We start from the raw sequence: 17,946 nt of genomic DNA on the forward strand, positions 1-17,946 counted from the left end.
AATAACTGGAATACTGTCAAGCCTTTATTGTCCCACAAATAATCTAGAAGCGAAAGGAAATAGCTAGTTAGTTAAACTTGGTGGTTAGCCACAAACTGAAAAGTTGCTGGCTAGGATAGCTGCATGAACTTAACCAGCTGAGGAATGGCACGTGTCAATAAACCATTGAAATTGTTGCCTTACTGAGCTTTAAATGCTCCTTCACATGCTGTTATGTGTTCAGGTAAATATTGACACCACTGACATGAGACAATATAATATATTATATCTAAACTAAAGTCACAAACAGTTTTACCTCAGCCGGCGAGCCGCTATTGAGCTTGTGTGTTGCACAGTTCCTGCTCCCTCGCGAGGACACTCGCTGAACAACAAGGGGTGCGTTCGTAAAAACGCTCTGGAAATCTGATCAGCACTCGTGGAATGCCTGTTGTCCAATCAAATTACTTGGTCCGTTTATGACGTTGAACCCAGTGTGCGTTCCGGCGCTCTCAGAGCAAATGTACGAACGCACCCAAGGAGCGCTACCGCGAAATACGATCAGCTCGCGCCGTCATCTTGATTGAGAATGTTTATTTTGGTCCCCTATGCAATTCATAGGGGACAATTTATAACACTAGGACCAAAAAGGTGTAGGCTGAAGCTGTGGCTTATTCCCAGCCAGCAGAGAATGTTCCCACAACATTGGCTAACATTCCCTACAAGTTCTGCTAATGTTTTAAAGAAAACGTTTTCATCTAATGTTCAAAGAGCATTTTTAGGATGTTTACCATTTCAAATAATGTTCTTATAACGTTAAATGTTAACAAAGTAAGAACGTTTTAGGTGCAACTGTAACCGATGTGTTTATTTAATTTATATTTCTCCAAGAATCCTTTTTGCTTTTTACTAATGTTTTATTGTTGGTATTCATGTATGTATCGTTTCTGTGTATTATTTATTTTGGGAGCTTTTAATTTATTAAGTTGTGACCTTTGACACCTTTACTTTCATTTCCGGTTCCGTTATGCTTCGCGGTAATTCTCTTCAGACGGCAATGAGCCATGATGAGGAGAGGTGTGTCGTGAGAGCCAGTGTATGCTGTGAATGCTCATTCTATTTCTGTGTGCAACAGGTGTGTGTATGCAACAGAATAAACCCCTCTACTGTCCGGCAAGAAGTTGTCCGTCTCAATTGTTAACACAACGCAGAGATCCAGTGTGTCAGCCAGTAACAAAGAGGGTCATGCACAATATCTCTGATGCATTGACTTCAGACATGCTCCTGTGTGGTATTCTGTAGTAAGAAAGTAGTTAGGAAATCATGAGACCGGGAGACACGCAGCTGCTGTTCACTTCGCACGTTTATTCAACTTCTCTCTTAACATCCGTAAGTGCATACATCACTTCCGTCACTGCATACATCACTAGCATACTAGCGCCCACTGGCGGTATAAACAGGACACAACATTTCCCCCTTTCGTACAGGAATTACAGTACTCAAAGAATGCAATATTCTGTAGACTGGTGTCAGTACAATTGAAATAAAATGAAAACGAAGGAAATGAAAATGAATGAATCAGCATAATGAATAACAACAATAAACAGTTTATGACAGTGAAACATGAAATGAACATTCACTTTTGTCATTGCATTGTAGGACCTTTTTTTACTAAGTTAGAACCGTGTTCTATCCTACCCTTTTAGTACGTTCTCTACGGCACAAAGTCTACCAGCCACCTAGGTGGGTTTCTGACTCTAAGGTTCCTTCTTGGACCTGGTTCGTTAAACACATTCTCTGTCTCGGGCACCATGAACTCCTCTAGCTCAATCTCCTTTTCACCACTGGTGCCAGACAGAGCATCCTTGGGGAAGCGTGTAAGCTTGGATGCATTCCATTTTCGACCATCACTGAGCAGGTATGTATTCTGTCCTGCTTTACTAACTACTGTCAGCGGTTCTGTGAATCTTGATGATCCCTTTTTTACATGCTCCGGTCTGCGGACACGTACGGTGTCATTCCCTTGGAACATGGGCACTTTCGCTCCCCTCATTCTGTCTGTGTACTCCTTACTCTCCTGTTGCTTGCGTCTCACTGTCTCCTGCACTTTCTCATGTGACTTAGTTTGGTGTGAGACAGGGAGGACATTTAGTTTTGTACGCATCTTTCTGTTCCTCAGCAACTCAAAGGGAGTAGCTCCTGTAGTAGCATGCGGCGTAGCGCGATAGTTCAGTAAGAACTCTGTTACTGCATGTTTCCATGGCTTGTGCATTCTCTCAGCCGTCTGAATACACTCTTTGAGAACTCGATTAAATCTCTCAATAGCCCCGTTGGCTCTTGGATAATAAACACTGGAACGCAGGTGCTTTATCTCTCTCTCTCCCAGAAAGCTTGCAAAAGCCTGGGAGGTAAACTGACATCCGTTGTCAGAGACCAGGAAGGAAGGGTTACCTTCACGACTAAACACTGTAGTCAAGAAGCTAATAACCGCCTCTGTAGTTACAGTAGAGACAAACGCCACCTCTGGCCACTTACTGTAATAGTCTGTGAGTGTAATAGCATAACGGCAGTCCCATGTCGCACAGTCAAAGGGACCAACAATGTCAATGGCCACCTTCTCCCATGGTCCACCTGGCAGTTCCACTGGGGTAAGTGGTGCAGGCGCAGTTTTGGCTGTTTTGTCATTGTATTGACAGGGTACACATGAGCCTACTAATGTCTGGACACATCTGTCCATTTGCGGCCACCAATATAGCTCTCGTAGTCTCTGTTTAGTACGCACTATTCCCTGATGCGCTTCATGAGCTAAATTTACAACTTTAGACCGTAGTGTAGTAGGAACCACCACCCGGTCGGGGCCTCTCATGACAAGTAGTTCATCCACAGCCAGTTCATCTCTCACTCTAAAATATGGAGCAAGTTCCTTTGTCACATTCTTACTGCATTTTGGCCAACCTTTCTGTATCTGCTGTCTCAGTTGAGTCAGTTCAGGACAGGCCTCACAGGCAGCAGTGAACTCGGTCACAGATATGGCATGTGAGGAACCTGTGAACACAGTAGCCACCATGTCTGGCTCCTCCTCCACCTCTCCTGTCGAAGGCAGAGGGAGTCTGGACAAGCAGTCAGCAGTCACATTACGTTTCCCTGGATGGTAAGTGACATCATAAGTAAAGCATAGTAGACGTGCAGACCATCTCGCTATTCTCAGACCTGCGCGACCCGTACCCCTGGAAGTGAGTAGGGTTGTCAACGCTGGGTGGTCTGTGCGTAGGACAAAACGATGTCCCCACAGGTAGGTTCTCCACCTTTCCACCGCCCAAACGCATGCCAGCGCCTCACGCTCGACGGTAGAGTACTTTCTCTCTGCAGGAGAAAGTGTCCTGGACGCAAAAGCTATGGTTCTCTCTGTATTGTCTGGGTGAATCTGGCTCATTACAGCCCCCAATCCATAGTTAGAAGCATCGGTAGTGACATAAGTAGGTAACTCAGGATCATATAATGCTAAGGTAGGACTCTCAGTAATCAGTCTCTTAACCTCAGTAAAACTGGACTCTGCATCCGCTGTCCATTCAAACTTAGTGTCAGTAGATTCCCTGAGTGTAGCACGTAGCGGTTCCACCACAGTAGAGAAGTCAGGTATGAATTTACTATACCACGATGCAAGTCCTAGGAAGGACCGTAGGGAGGATGTGTCGTGCGGGGCAGGCGCGTTCGCCACAGCACTGACCCCGTCTTGGTCAGGATGAAGACCATCTTTGGACACAGTGTGGCCCAGGAAGCGCAGAGCTTTCTGGTTGAACTTACACTTGTGCATGTTCAGTTTAAGTCCCACTTCATTTAGAGCATGTAGCACTCTCCGTAGGCTGACATCGTGATCCTGCTGTGTGATGCCGTAGCAAATCACATCATCCAGGTAGGCCTGTACGCCTGGCAGGCCTGTCAGTACAGTCGACATCATTTTCTGAAAAGCTGAAGGAGCAGAAGCGAGGCCAAATGGCACTCGGCAGAAACGAAAGAGACCCTCATGCGTGATAAACGCAGTTAAATCACGGCTATCTGGATGCAATGGCAACTGGTGATACGCAGAGGCTAAGTCTATAGTAGAAAAGACTGTGGCTCCACGGAGCTCAGCGAACAGTTCATCCATGTGCGGTAAGGGATGACAGTCACTGATGATTGCCTTATTAGGTTCTCTGAGGTCAACACACAGGCGAGGCTTTCCTCCCCCCTTTCTCTGGGTCACAACTATAGGGGAAACCCATGGAGATGCGTCTATACGTTCTATAACGCCTTTTTCCTGTAGATCTGCGAGCTCATCGGTCACAGCCTGCCTCACTGAGAACGGAAGCCTCCTCAGTTTCTGCTGTACTGGCACAGCATCTGGTTTAACCTGTATTTTGTGCATAAAACCTTTTGCACACCCTAACTCCTGTACTAGAACCTCTGGTTCGGTCTGTGGAGTGGTACTCTGTACAGTAGGTGCTCGGAGCACAGTAGGAGAGCTAGCAGAGCTAACAGTAATAATTTTGTTACCCTCAATGCACATCTGCAATGCTACAAATAAATCTAGTCCCAGCAATGCATTTCCTGATTCAACCACTATCAATGAACCTGTAACTGAATGTCCATTATGAACAACTGTAGCATGCATGCAACCTTTAACAGGAATTTTCTCTCTGGAGTAAGTAAGCAGATTCACTGTAGGCTCAGCAAGGACACATGTATGGAAAAGTGTCTGGTAAGTACTCTCTGGAATAAAAGAAACAGATGAGCCTGTATCCACTATCAGCTCAACATCATGGGAATGATAATTTGCATCAACTCGTACAGTACACATAATTTTATCATTCACGACGGCCCCCTGCATGTAAAGCACAGTAACGTCATTCACCACTACCTCACGCACCTCTTTTTGAGCCGATCTACACACCTTGGAAAAATGTCCAACTTTTCCGCATGTATTGCAAGTCACCTTAACCGCCGGGCATGTAGGCTTGTTAGCTAAGTGTCCTGTGGATCCGCATCGGAAGCAGGCGCGCTGATTCCCAGTTGTAGCTGGCTGGCTGTAGACCGTGGCAGGTGCAGTCGTCGTCGGAGCTTTCTTCTTGCCCTTGTCGAACCTCCTCCTCGTCGGCTGTTTCTCCATGGCTCTCACCGAAGCTGTAGCTCCAGAGAGAACGTTGGAGTTCCGTAGTCCAGCCTCGATTTGTAAGGCCATTGAAGTAGCTTTGTCCAGAGACAAGTCCGATTCAAGCAAAAGTCTGTCTCGTATGCGTGTATTAGCAACACGCTCAATCAGTTGATCACGAATCATTTGTTCCTCCATGGCACCAAATTCACAAGCTGCAGCTAGCTCGCGTAATGAAGCAAGGAACTGATTAACCGTCTCGTCAGGACCCTGAGCTCTCTGTCGAAATTTGTGACGTTCAGCAATCACATTCACCTTAGGAACAAAGTACTTTTTCAGTCCATCCACGGCAGAAGTGTAGGTAACACCCGTATCCTTTAGAGTGTAGAACAGTCTTTGTCCTTCGGTCCCAAGTGCATGGAGAAGAACCGCGCGCTTTCTTTCCTCCGGCCATTTTTCTCCGGTAGCATCAATTACGAGCATGTAATTTTCAAACATTCTCAACCAAGTAGGAAAAGAAATAGCAGGTTCGCCTGGCACAGGCATGAACGGTGTAGGTAAGGGTACGGAAATAGCCATCCTCGTCGCCAAAAATGTGGTATTCTGTAGTAAGAAAGTAGTTAGGAAATCATGAGACCGGGAGACACGCAGCTGCTGTTCACTTCGCACGTTTATTCAACTTCTCTCTTAACATCCGTAAGTGCATACATCACTTCCGTCACTGCATACATCACTAGCATACTAGCGCCCACTGGCGGTATAAACAGGACACAACATCCTGGTAGACTATCATTTCAACTCTAATTAAATTGTGTGTAATGCTTATGCACGCAGCAAATGTTCGCCATGTTTGGCCATGTGATTGATGAATGACCATGACTTTAATGATCTATTAACATTGTTACTAAAAACTAACAAACATCTCAACTCTCTGTCTTAAATTCCCTTACTGTGCAAGGCCTAGGTTTCGACTCCCCTCAAATCAAGGTAGCCTGTGGATTTCTGTGACAAGAGAAAGTTCCAGGAACTGCATCTCTCTGAATATTATGGCAGGTTGAGACGGAACATGAGTGAAAGATTGAGACAGTGAGAACACACCGGGCCCCTTGGGATCACAGCTGCTTTACCAACACTCAGCACCACAATCATGTCACCTAATTATAGGCCTACGTGATGACTAAATCACGTAAATAATGTTGTGTGGATAGTTGGAGTCATTTGTCTGATGTGAATTTAGAGCAGATTCGAAATCACAATTCTGTAGATGTTATCATTTAGCTTGAGGCTAAGTCTGAAAAATAATACACTTTACCACTGAACTTTAAATGTTATTTACATAGACCTATCATAGATTATGTCTGTGTCAGAAGAGAGATACCCTTTGTGATTGATTAATGAAACATACTTATAAAAAAAATTCTTTAATGAAATACAATATGAAAGCGCAATTTACAGCAGTTATGCATTGTTACATACACTCTTAATATGATAATTCAAACTAACCAATCTTCAAAGGCAGACTTCTTGATGAATCTAATATTCATATTTTCATTTCATGTAACTAGTCACGTGACATCACGTCTTAGTATATATGTTTCTATATCACAGCTAACTGCAGTATTTCACTATCACATACCAAATAAAAGAGCAACACACAATACTGTTTTTGTAGACAAGAGATGGATCAGGCCTGCCATTTCCTCATAAAACCTGAGATTGTATGTGAATATATGGAAATGATATGGAAATATTTGTGAATATGAAAAATGCACTCTATCTATTTAAAGCTTACAATCTGCACTTTCATAATCTGTCAAACAAAAAACCTTGCCGACTTGGGGACCAAAACACCAGACCCTGTCACATATTTCATTTGTTACAGTCAGAAAGTGCTGATGAACAGAACAACAGCTGATGAAAATAAAACATGTTTTCAAAGTCATTGTTAGAACTGTAATGGTATTATTAAGTACTTGTATCGGTACTCGGTATCAGCAAGTACCCAAATGTAAGTACTTATACTTGGTCTGAAAAAGTGGTATTGGTGCATCCCTAATTTAATGGATTTACTGTTTGTTTGTTTGTGTGGCTGAATTAAGGGAAATATAATGTTGCTTGAAAGGAGACTATTGTCAACATGTGAGAATCTTGCACACACTAATGTTAAAATCCTCCAAATCGGATTGATTTCCATGCCATTGTGTCTAAACTGAGCCAAACATTAAGTCATGATCTTTCCCTAATACTTGTTTCACAAAATGTCAATTACACTACACAGAGAAATAACTAATTTTGGGGAAGATGTGTGTGTTCTCTCAGAGAGAGAGCCAACTGAATGTAGAGACACATTTGTGTCTCTGATGTGGTTGTCAAACACAGGCAGGTCCCCCTAAACAGGCAGGGCACCTTAAACTGGTGTAGTTTGGTGCGTGTTGACTATGACTATGACTATGACTTTTTAGGGTCATGGGAAGTGGAACAGTTTAGAAGATAGTTTCTTCTTCTTGACAAGAGCCTGAGGTCAGCACCACATTGTCCAGTCCAATCTCTCCTGTGACACCGTTCCCACGCTCAGCTTCAAAGATGATCTGCACAAGGAGAACAAAGCTATTAATTACATGTTTTAGGAAGCATTAGCGAGTTTCACCTATTAATTAAAACTGCAAGTGCACTAAGGAGACAGCAGCAATGCACTAAGGAGTTCCTTATCTTTCTAGGTGTTTAGAAGGTGATATACAGTATATTTAAATAATTATCCTTGTAACACATTTGTAATGTGTGCTGTGCTTTTGTCTTTTGTATTCTGTGATGTGGATCAAATTAAGTTCCCCATGTGGAATAATAAAGTTGTATTGTATTTTATTGAATTGGATTGCATTTCATTGCATTGAACTGATTCAGTGGAATGGTGACTCACAGATTCCGGGGCCTCCTCCTTCCATGCCACGGTAAGGAGCTCTGTCTGCCAGTCCTGGCCCCGGCTCCGGCTCTGCTCCCACACTGGTGTTGTGACAATGTTGTCTAGTAGCACCTTCAGTGTGCCCACCTGGTTCCCCATCACGCGATAGTTGAAGGTCAGGCAGAAGCTGCCCTGCTGGGCCTTGTCACTGAGGAGCAGCTTTAGCCTAGCCTGGTCCTTCTTCTCACCCAGGACGCCACTCACAGCCATGTAGTACTCCATACCTTTGGGGGTAGGATGGGTGTGTTGTGTGTGTGTTGTTGGGGGGGGGGGGGGGGGGTCAGGATTAGTATCATAGATGGAGGTTAAGATACAGTAAGAGCCCATTTTAATGCAAATCAACTGATAAACCCCAGCAAAGAACAGTCTTTAGATTCAGATGGATATTTGGATGTGAAACATTGCCTTTCACTTATAAATCATTGGACAAAACACTATGCATCCACATGGAGAATGTTAAATGCACAGTAAGATGTGTTTCTAACTGTAGTAGTGTATTTTACCATTTTCATGGTAGGCCACGCTCCAGTCTAGGTCATCCTGCTCCTTTTCCTGCACCCATTCACATGCACCTTGGTCAAAGTTGCAATCCATGATGAACTCTGAAGAACATACAGATGCATTAGAGGTCAGCTACTCTAAGAGTAGCATGGATTTTAAAAAGGCATTTGTTATCATCACATTGAGACAACAAATACACTGAGGATTACCTTCCTGTGCTGGAGCTAAGGGAATCTCTTTGACTTCTGTTACTGGACCAAATACTGATTCAAACTCCTCTGGACCTGCTTTGAAAGAGGGAAAACTCACTGTCAAGATATGGTGCATCACCTGCATCTAAGGAGTCACCCAATAACGATATAAGCATTCACAAATTGATACAAACTGATACAAAAAATATCGTGAGCTTTAGATTATAACATTTCAGTAGTTGGTTTATTGTGTATACACAATATGTCTATGTGGCAACACAGGTGTTGTCTAAACAGATACAGTACTTAGTATTGCTCAATCAAAACAGGATATTTAAGTTATTAGCATTCCTCAGACAATATGTGATCCCCAAAGATCATTCCAAAAATCATGCAGTTGAGAGATTTCCCCTCATAAAACAAAAGCCAGTCAGGGGCTTTTCACCTGCAAGTGGAAGCCTGCCCTGCTGCCATTTATCTTTGGAGATGGTGCATTTCAACCATAGGATATTGTAACCCTAGAATTTTAAAGCTCTCCCAACAAACTTCCCCCTTGGTGAGTGGCCTTAGACAACCAGATGTACGGCGGCTTGGCTAATTGATCCTGCACAGGCGGAGAGTGCTGGTGTTGGAGAGGATTTGAAGGCTGATGACAGACTCTCTCTCTCTCTGAGAGTAAAGTATGTTTGCTCAACAGCTGTTCTGGGGTGAACGATAATAAAAGGCTTGGAGTCTTCACACCCCCCCCCCTCCCTTCCTTCCCCCCTTCCTAGTGCACGGGGAGCAGGCCTATGGAGAGTCGTGTGTGTCCCTAGGCAATCAGATGTCGGCAGAGTGGAATTCCTTCCTGGAGCTGATGGATGTCTCGGAGCCTGTCTCCTCTTGCTATCTGAGTTCTGAAGGTGGCTCAGCCTGCTGTCAAGCTTGTTTTCATAAAGATCAAGAGCAGCAGGCGAAAGGCAGCCTTCATACTGTCTCAACTAGAGGCATACCGTTGTATGAGCAATCCTTTGGCCACTTGTATACAATCTGTGCTTTCATCTTACAATATAAGATGATGTAAACACATTGCTGTATGTGGATCAGGGGAGGCTGATGTGGGTAGAAATCGGAGGACACGTGTTTGATACCATTCCTCATTCCATTCCATGCGTTACAATGAGTGTGTAACATCCCAAAAGATAGGCTCCCACTGAAGCCACGTGTCTTTTGAGCAAATTGCTGATTTGGCATATGATGCTGATTTGATTGCTTTAATGGATTCATGACCTCTCTTATCTCTATGTCATATCTTCATAACATTACCGTCCAACTTAAATGAACATTTGGAACATATCTCTGAATGTTTTTTCTTTGTTCCTCACCTTGAGAGTGTTCCAGCCCTGGGTGAGTGAGGGGTAGAGAACTGGTCATAGGTGACAGTTTGAGTGATGGCTCTTTTTCCCATGTCTAACTGTCTACCCACCCTGTCTGGGATAGTCAGTATTTAGTTCATAACAGCTTTTTTTGTCCTTACTCTCCTTGCAGAGGTCACAAACAGGCACAAACAGGGGTGAAACAGTACACTCTTTCAAACACAGAGACCGGATATTATAGTATTGGCTCATGGATTGATGTTGTATGTTTGGGCAACGTTAGTAAGGCTAAGGCTTAGTATGTAGCCTATGTTATGTGCCATCAGCTTCACCACTATGGAGCAATCTGTTGGTGCAGTGCATTCACTCAAATGCATTATCAGCACATATAACATGGAATATTCCCTGCATATGGTAGAATGAGCCTTTCAGTCTGAGCTATTCTAAGTGCCCAGGAGAGATGTGAGATCATTCAAGAGCAGAACATGAAGCAACAGGTCTAGATGGTACACTGAGGTCCAGGGCTTAGGGCTGACCTTCCATTGTGGAATGGTAATCCTCAACTTAATGCTCTCTGTCAGAATGACACGACATTTTAGCTTTGCAACATCTTTAAAGTTAAAAGTGAGGGACATAATCTTCTCTTCTTTCTTTCCAGGCAAAGATCTTTTCTTTTCAATATATACTCTCTTCACTCTTTCTGAATAAAACTGTAAAATATCATATGAAAAAAGCATCAGTCCAGGTAATGTTGAGATATTTGTTATAATATATACTGTTCAGCAACAATAAACAATAAACCTGTTTACTACAGTATATCACAGTTCATGTACCTAAATACTAGTCACTTCAGCACTTGTAGTAAACTAAAAGGAACTACTCCCTGGTAGATGATGGTAACTATCAAATTATTGTAATGAGAGATTCTCCATAAGAGGACAGATAGACTAGACTCCCTTCAAGCATGGAAAGCAGGAAACCTGAGGCCTGAGAAATGTGCAGCCAGGTTTGGTGCCTGTAATTAGGCCAGAGCTTGGGCTCCATAAATTCTCTGTGACTGGAGACATCTGTACGATTGTGGCCGGAGAGGATATAGGTTTTCACAAGAGGGTAATTGAGAGACTAGACAGATGGACAGCTGGCTCATCAGGTCATTGTACACTAACTCTCACAGACCTTTAACCCTGTAAAATGTCTCTTATCTTTGCCTGGTTATGCATTTGAAAGCTTCTGTCATTTTCATTGTTGTGTATCCCACCCAGGAACAGGGTTAGGGTTAGGAACATCCCTAACCCTAACAATTTATACACCTATTTTATTGTTTGGTTAGGTTTAAATAACTACATTATTGTTCTGTATTAATACGAGTTCTAGATCACAACAGCATGGTGTGTGAAAGTCCTTAGGATTAATGTTTGTTAAATCAGATTTTGGACCACCCACAGTGGTCATAAAGTGCCTGGATTAGTGGGAAGGATCTATGGGAAAGGAGGCTTACTGAAAACATCTCCTCTTGGAGGGAGCTGGTTGGCCTCCTCCTCCCAAGCTTCCTTCTCCTCCTCTTCCTCAGGGAAGTCCTCCTGGCCCACCTCCTCTGAGCCGCCAATGTAGACCTCACCTTCATAGTCAAAGGGCTGCAGGATCCGAGGGGGAGGGGTCACCTCTGGCTCAGGGATGTGGTTTTTCTGCTCGTTGTCCAGCTTCAGTATCCTGGGCCTATCTGGGGAGTCTGGGATGGCTGCCGGAAAAGGAAACGGTTAAGGACCTACCTCTGGAACTACGATCACAAGTGGAACCTGCATTAGCTATGACAGGTTTAGATGTACCTTTGTTTACTTTGTTTATACTGTAAGCCATTAAAAATGATGTGTCAAGACAATGTATCATAGCTGTTATTGTAAAATATCTTTGTTCAGTGACTTACCTGGCAAAATGATAGAAATACATTTCATTATCCTTTATTGTAACACTTTTTATCTGTAGATATTGATATATGAGCACAGTGGGTGGGATGAAAGACAGGAAATATCATATACCATGCATGTGAAGCATGACAGCCAGATACAGCATATGCAATTTACTGCTCTCTGCACAGGCACAGGGACTTTATTGCAAATGGTTTCATGCTGAGCTCAACAACGCAGATCAAGCTGTGTATGGTGCAAACATACGCATAGCCAGCCTTGAGCCTTGGAGAGAGGGAGGGGAGTACAGGGGTTCACAAAGCACATGTGGAAGGTATGAGGAGGAGAGAGGTGGGGCGGGGGGGGTATGGGGCAAGGTGCGAACAGAGGAAGCATGGCGCCTTGCATTCCACACAATCTCACCATTGAGGAAATCATCTGCACTGCCTTTGTCTCCATCCCACGAGCTTTGATAAAAGGGCTTGACTACAAAACATAAAGGCATCTTCATTTACACACAGCCCCGTGGCCTGGGTTTACCTTGTGTCAGTGTCGCCTACAGCTAGACTAGAGACTGATGGTGTCTGGTTCAGGGAGTGCACTGTGGCTCCCTGCCTTGCCTCTGTCCTTCAGATGGCTAGGCTTGGTACACGAGCAGATATTTACACAGGTGTGATTTGAATCAGACGCTCTGCCTGACTAACATCTGTAGAGGGGTCTGAAAACAGGAAACTGGCCTTGGCAGTGCTCAACTTTGCTGATGTTTTAAGAGCGCAGATGAAATATGCGACTGTAAAATCACTAAGAAGGATGTCGGACAGACTTTTTAGTCTCCTCTCAGATGCAGACTCTCGGATATTATGAGGGAAGGGTATATTTTCGTCTCGGGAACATAAACACCGTCCTGTTGTGGCCACCTTGTACGTCAACAAGCGACTATCAAGATGACAGCTCACTCTCAGAGTGTTATGAAGCTGATGTGAAACAGATCAGTTGATGGACTCACCGGAGCAGTCGAAGCCGCTGCCACGGAAGCCGGCCTTGCACTTGCACTTATAGGATCCCTGAGTGTTTAGACAGGCAGCGTGGTGGCTGCACTTGTGTGTGCTGGCTGCGCACTCGTCAAGGTCTGAAAATGAATTACGCTGATTGGATCTCTCTCAGCAGAATTATTGATGACAAATGGTTTGCTTCGTAAAACCTATGTATACCTTACCTACACAGTCATATTTCCCGTTGACATACTTCAGATCGAATCCGGTCTGGCACTTGCAGTAGTAGCTGCCAAAGGTGTTGACGCATTGTCTGTTGTAAGGGCACAGGTTCTTTCCCGTTACACATTCATCAATATCTGGTTTAAAATGAAGGGGGGAATACAGGAGCAAATGGTTAGCAATGGACTTATCTCTGATTTCTCCATGATATCATCAATCATATGATCCATCATTTGGATACACATTACCACATTGCTTAATGGCACTAGTTTTAGATTTACCATCACAATGGAATACTGTTTCCCACTAAACTCCAGCAGTTTTGTGGGAACACAGTCCGGACACACTACTACATCTTGGCTACACACTACAACTGGCTACACTACGATTAAGTTCTTATGTGAAAAGCCTTGAGATAGACCAGGAATGTGAGACACAGTGGAGTCTTTACAGAGCTGTGTCTGAAAGTTGACCCCTTCATTGTGTGAAATAGCTGCTAAGTTAAGTGTCACTATGGGTAAGTGTATGTGGTCAGTGGTACTTACCCACACAGGACCTCTCATCTGGCCCCAATTGGAGTCCAGCAGATGGACAGAGACAACGGATCTCCCCCTGTACCTCCTCACAACCATACTGACAGTGGGCCAGGGAGCACGTCCTGGAGTCTATAAAAAAACAAACACACAGCACCATGAATGTCTGAACACTGCTTGTCATTTAGAACAATATTTTTTTCGATATTTCCAAATGATTTCAAATACAGTAGGGGTTGAAACCTTGACTCACTTGCACAGGATCCATCGGACATCAGGGTGTATCCATTGAGGCAGTAGCACATGTAGCTGCCATAGGTGTTCATGCAGCGATGCTCACAGGGACGAGGCTTCAGCCCACACTCATTCAGATCTAGAGAGAGATTCTCACAGTCATCCTCCACAAGTTCAGTTTTATCTTTAGATAGATATTGCTGGAAGTTTTTTTGTGGTTGCTGAACTCAATAGTCGACTTCTACAACCCAAAAAAAGAAGATAATGACAGAAACAGGCCACAGAACTGAGTAGTGAGTTCATATTCATGAAGAGACCATTTTGGCCCATATTTCTCTGCCACATTCTATTGACCCCACTGACCTTGATTGCACGTCTTTCCGGTGTATCCTGGGAAGCATTTGCATTTGCTGGGGCCAACACACTCTCCGTGCTTGCAGCCATGTTCGCACTGAGCTGGTAAAGCATTCACAGGGAGACATACCACCAGCAGCAATGGTGGTTTAGAGGGAGGGTTACACAGGTTCACTGACACAAAGTGAAGCCACATATTTTTCAACATACATGCCAGTTTTTTTCTATTCCAGATGTAATTTAGACCGTATTTTCTGGGGCAGGAAAACACCCCACCACAAAAGGAAAAGTACATTTGTTTTTGTTTTTGTGGAGAACAATTTACATGCGTTATTTTTCCATTCATTGAATATCCATTTGTGAAATATGAAATATTCAAGTGACTTTTTGCGAACATACAGTTCAGTCAATAACCAAAGCAATGTTTTAAAAAAAAAAATCATCCAATTGTCATTTAGAAAATGAAATGATTAGGATCCTATCCAATCTCATCAATCTCCCTCTGTTGTTGAGATGCTTACCTTCACATTGTCCTTTGCTGTTCTTTCTCCAGCCATAGCAACACTCCAGTCTCCTTCCATAGCGACATACACCTGGTTGGTTTCCGGCAGGTACTTGTCTGTAGTGCCTTTGCAGGTAAAAGAGGGCAAGTCAGTGACATACAGTATAACTATAGTATAAATGACATTACTTTGAAATGACTTTCATCAATCCGATCAATCTTGAAACACTGCTGTTTTCAACCCAGTCACCAGTTTTCTTAAAAATTAGGGTTAGGGATTCAATGCAATTGTTGAGTCAAAAATGTGATCTAATTCGGTCGTGATCATGATCATGATATGATCATAATTTAAAGTCATAACTTACAAATGTATGATGTCTAATGAAATGGATACAGATGACACAAATAAAGAGTTGCAGTTAACCTCTTGCATCTCATCTCATCAGTTTTTGAGGTGACAATCGACTTAATCAACACAAACAGAGTATCATTCAGCTCTCCCAAATGCAGGCCTTCAGGCATCCACATCTAATTATGGCCCTAATGGTGGTGGCGTGGAAAACAAACAAGCCAAATAAAGTTTACCCTTGCTCCCTCCCTATGGAGAGCAGACAAGCTGACAGGATGTAGGTTACAGAGGAGGAATTTGTACACACTCTCTACTTAGATGTAATCAGACACTCTTTAAAAGTGTTATATGGATACCCCAAGCAGGAACCAATTTCCTCTAGTTTTCATGATCTCCATCAGATCACACTTAAAGTTATTCCCAGTACCTGTAAACAAGTCAGCACATTTGAAATAACCTACACAGTGATTGCATTGCATGTGTATTTTTAAACTGTTAATTAGATTGGGATGTCGATGTGCCACTTCCCCATTGCTTACCATGAAATGACCCCTAAGGGCCACAGTACAGTTACTTTTGAAAAGCACATATCTGGAGAAGCCTTCTCTAGATCACATTTAGCCTATAGTTGATATAAGTGATCTGGGGACCCCTGTGACATCTACCCCAGTGCCAAACTCAAATGCCCCAGATGGAAGGCCGGGGGGCTTCCTAAAAGCAGCCCAGGCTCCAGGGGGACTGGAGGAATCTGAGACCTGATTGAAATCAACCAGAATAGCCCACAGGAGTGTGGCAGGTGTCCTTCAGTTATTAACAGTTGCAGTGCCACATTTAGCAGACATAAGCCCCATACCTAGCATAGTCATTGCCAAGGGGAAGGAAGCCGAAGGTTCATACATGCCATCAAAACAACAGTTTCCTTATGCAAATAGTGAAACAACATATGCAATATTCCTATAATGCTGGGTTTATAAAACTAGCAATGCCATGATTGTCTTTAGCTGCACATATGACCATATAACATACAGTATCTCCTAGATAGCAACAGGTAACTTTGGACATGATAGTTCAACAACTTGAATTACGACTATAACACACTGTTAACACGTTACATTAAGTTGCCCTTATACAACATTAGCCACACACAGCTGTGGCTATACTGAATTTCTGTGATGTAGCAATTGCTTTTTGCATTGCTGTGCTCTTGACATTGCTATGGAATGTCCCTACTGAATTCTCTAATGTACAGCTGAACCACACCAATAAACACTGTACTTTACAGCTGCTGCGACCTCCAGAGTGAATGGATACAAAGACAGTTGCATACACTAACATTAGATGTATCTAAGGATGGTTTCCTACCATATAACTGATGGATTATTTACTTACCTGTTGACATCTGCACTCCCAGAGGAAATGTACAACAGGAAGAACAGTGCACCGATCCAGGTAAAGGGCTGCATGTCTTTGACTGGGTACAACTGAAGCTCTCTTTCTTGGTGTCTGTATCTCACTGGGCTGACTGACTCTGGCTCTGGTGTGTTCAAACTTCTCCTCCCAGGGGCTTCCTCTTACTCCATACACTCAGCCACAGATCCCAGGCACAAGTCTCAATGGAGTATCTCAGTTCATGTGTTTCACCACACACATTCACACTCCCCTCCAGAAAACTCCTCTGTGTGCTCTCTCTCTATCTCTCTCTCTCTCTCTCTCTCTCTCTCTCTCTCTCTCTCTCTCTCTCTCTCACTCTCCCTCTCTCTCTCTCTCTCTCTCTCTCTCTCTCTCTCTCTCTAGCTCAACCACTCAGAGCAGTGCCTATGATCTGAGTCCCATATGTTGGGTGTCCTCTTCTCTCTCTCTCTCTCTCTCTCTCTCTCTCTCTCTCTCTCTCTCTCTCTCTCTCTCTCTCTCTCTCTCTCTATCGACTGAAATTCCAGAGGTGGGTTGTCATTACAATGAATGACACCGGGGTGTAAGCTGGGAAGGAGTCTTGAGTGGTGGGGGTGGGGGTTGCTATGGGGTGCTTCAGACATCACTACGCTGAAACACAATCCAAGTTTGCATGATTGATGACGCTTTTCCTGCAATACTTCACCAGCAGGATATACTATATCCTCTAAGGGTTTACAGTTATACTTAAAAGAATTTGCTATCAGGTTGATGCACTTCACATACCTGTGTTTCGAGCCTGACGTTTTTTGTATGCCAATGTGTTGCTTTATGATGCCACTCCTATCTTGCACATTGCACCCTGATATTGTGTTTGTTAGTAATTAGCTGGATCTCCTCAGCTAATTGTGGGGCTCAGTTATGTAAGGGTCTGTCATTAGCAGCTGCACTGGCCTTTGATGTCTTGCTCATGAGCACCATCCCTAAAGTGCTGCTCTCACACATGCATGTTCCAAGTTCAAGAGAAGTTAATGTTTACATTTACATCGCATTACATCGCATGTCCAAAGCAACAATAAAAAAGACTTTAATCAGATAAACTCTACTCTACTACAACTATAACATATTAAAACATAGGATATAAGACCTGAAGAAAAAAGATATGAAAATAAATAAATAAATACAGTGTATTAGAGTTTTTCTCTACTGCTTTAACACTAACATCCAAACCTCAAACACAATGACCAAAACCTGAAACTGGTGTATTTTTATCTCACACCAATTCTTCACAATGACAAACACATTTTTTGCTTATCCTGCATTTTGCCACTCTAAACCACACAGTTAACAAAACACT

At 43.3% G+C, this 17,946-nt stretch overlaps 1 protein-coding gene across 1 annotated transcript; it reads right to left on the minus strand.

Annotated features, from left to right (window-relative positions):
- Positions 1–7,587: 7,587 nt before the first annotated feature.
- On the minus strand, positions 7,588–16,663 carry egfl6 (EGF-like-domain, multiple 6; the record flags this gene model as incomplete). Its single annotated transcript, XM_080535677.1, has 13 exons — positions 7,588–7,692; positions 8,022–8,287; positions 8,567–8,665; positions 8,774–8,848; positions 11,609–11,848; positions 12,438–12,500; positions 13,021–13,143; positions 13,231–13,365; positions 13,774–13,893; positions 14,015–14,134; positions 14,359–14,451; positions 14,871–14,977; positions 16,590–16,663. 13 exons carry the CDS (start codon positions 16,661–16,663, stop codon positions 7,588–7,590), a joined length of 1,620 nt encoding a protein of 539 aa, XP_080391803.1.
- Positions 16,664–17,946: the final 1,283 nt, after the last annotated feature.

The sequence above is a fragment of the Nansenia antarctica genome (genome assembly GCF_963989245.1).
Source record: "Nansenia antarctica genome assembly, chromosome: 7".
NCBI classification, from domain to species: Eukaryota; Metazoa; Chordata; class Actinopteri; order Argentiniformes; family Microstomatidae; genus Nansenia; species Nansenia antarctica.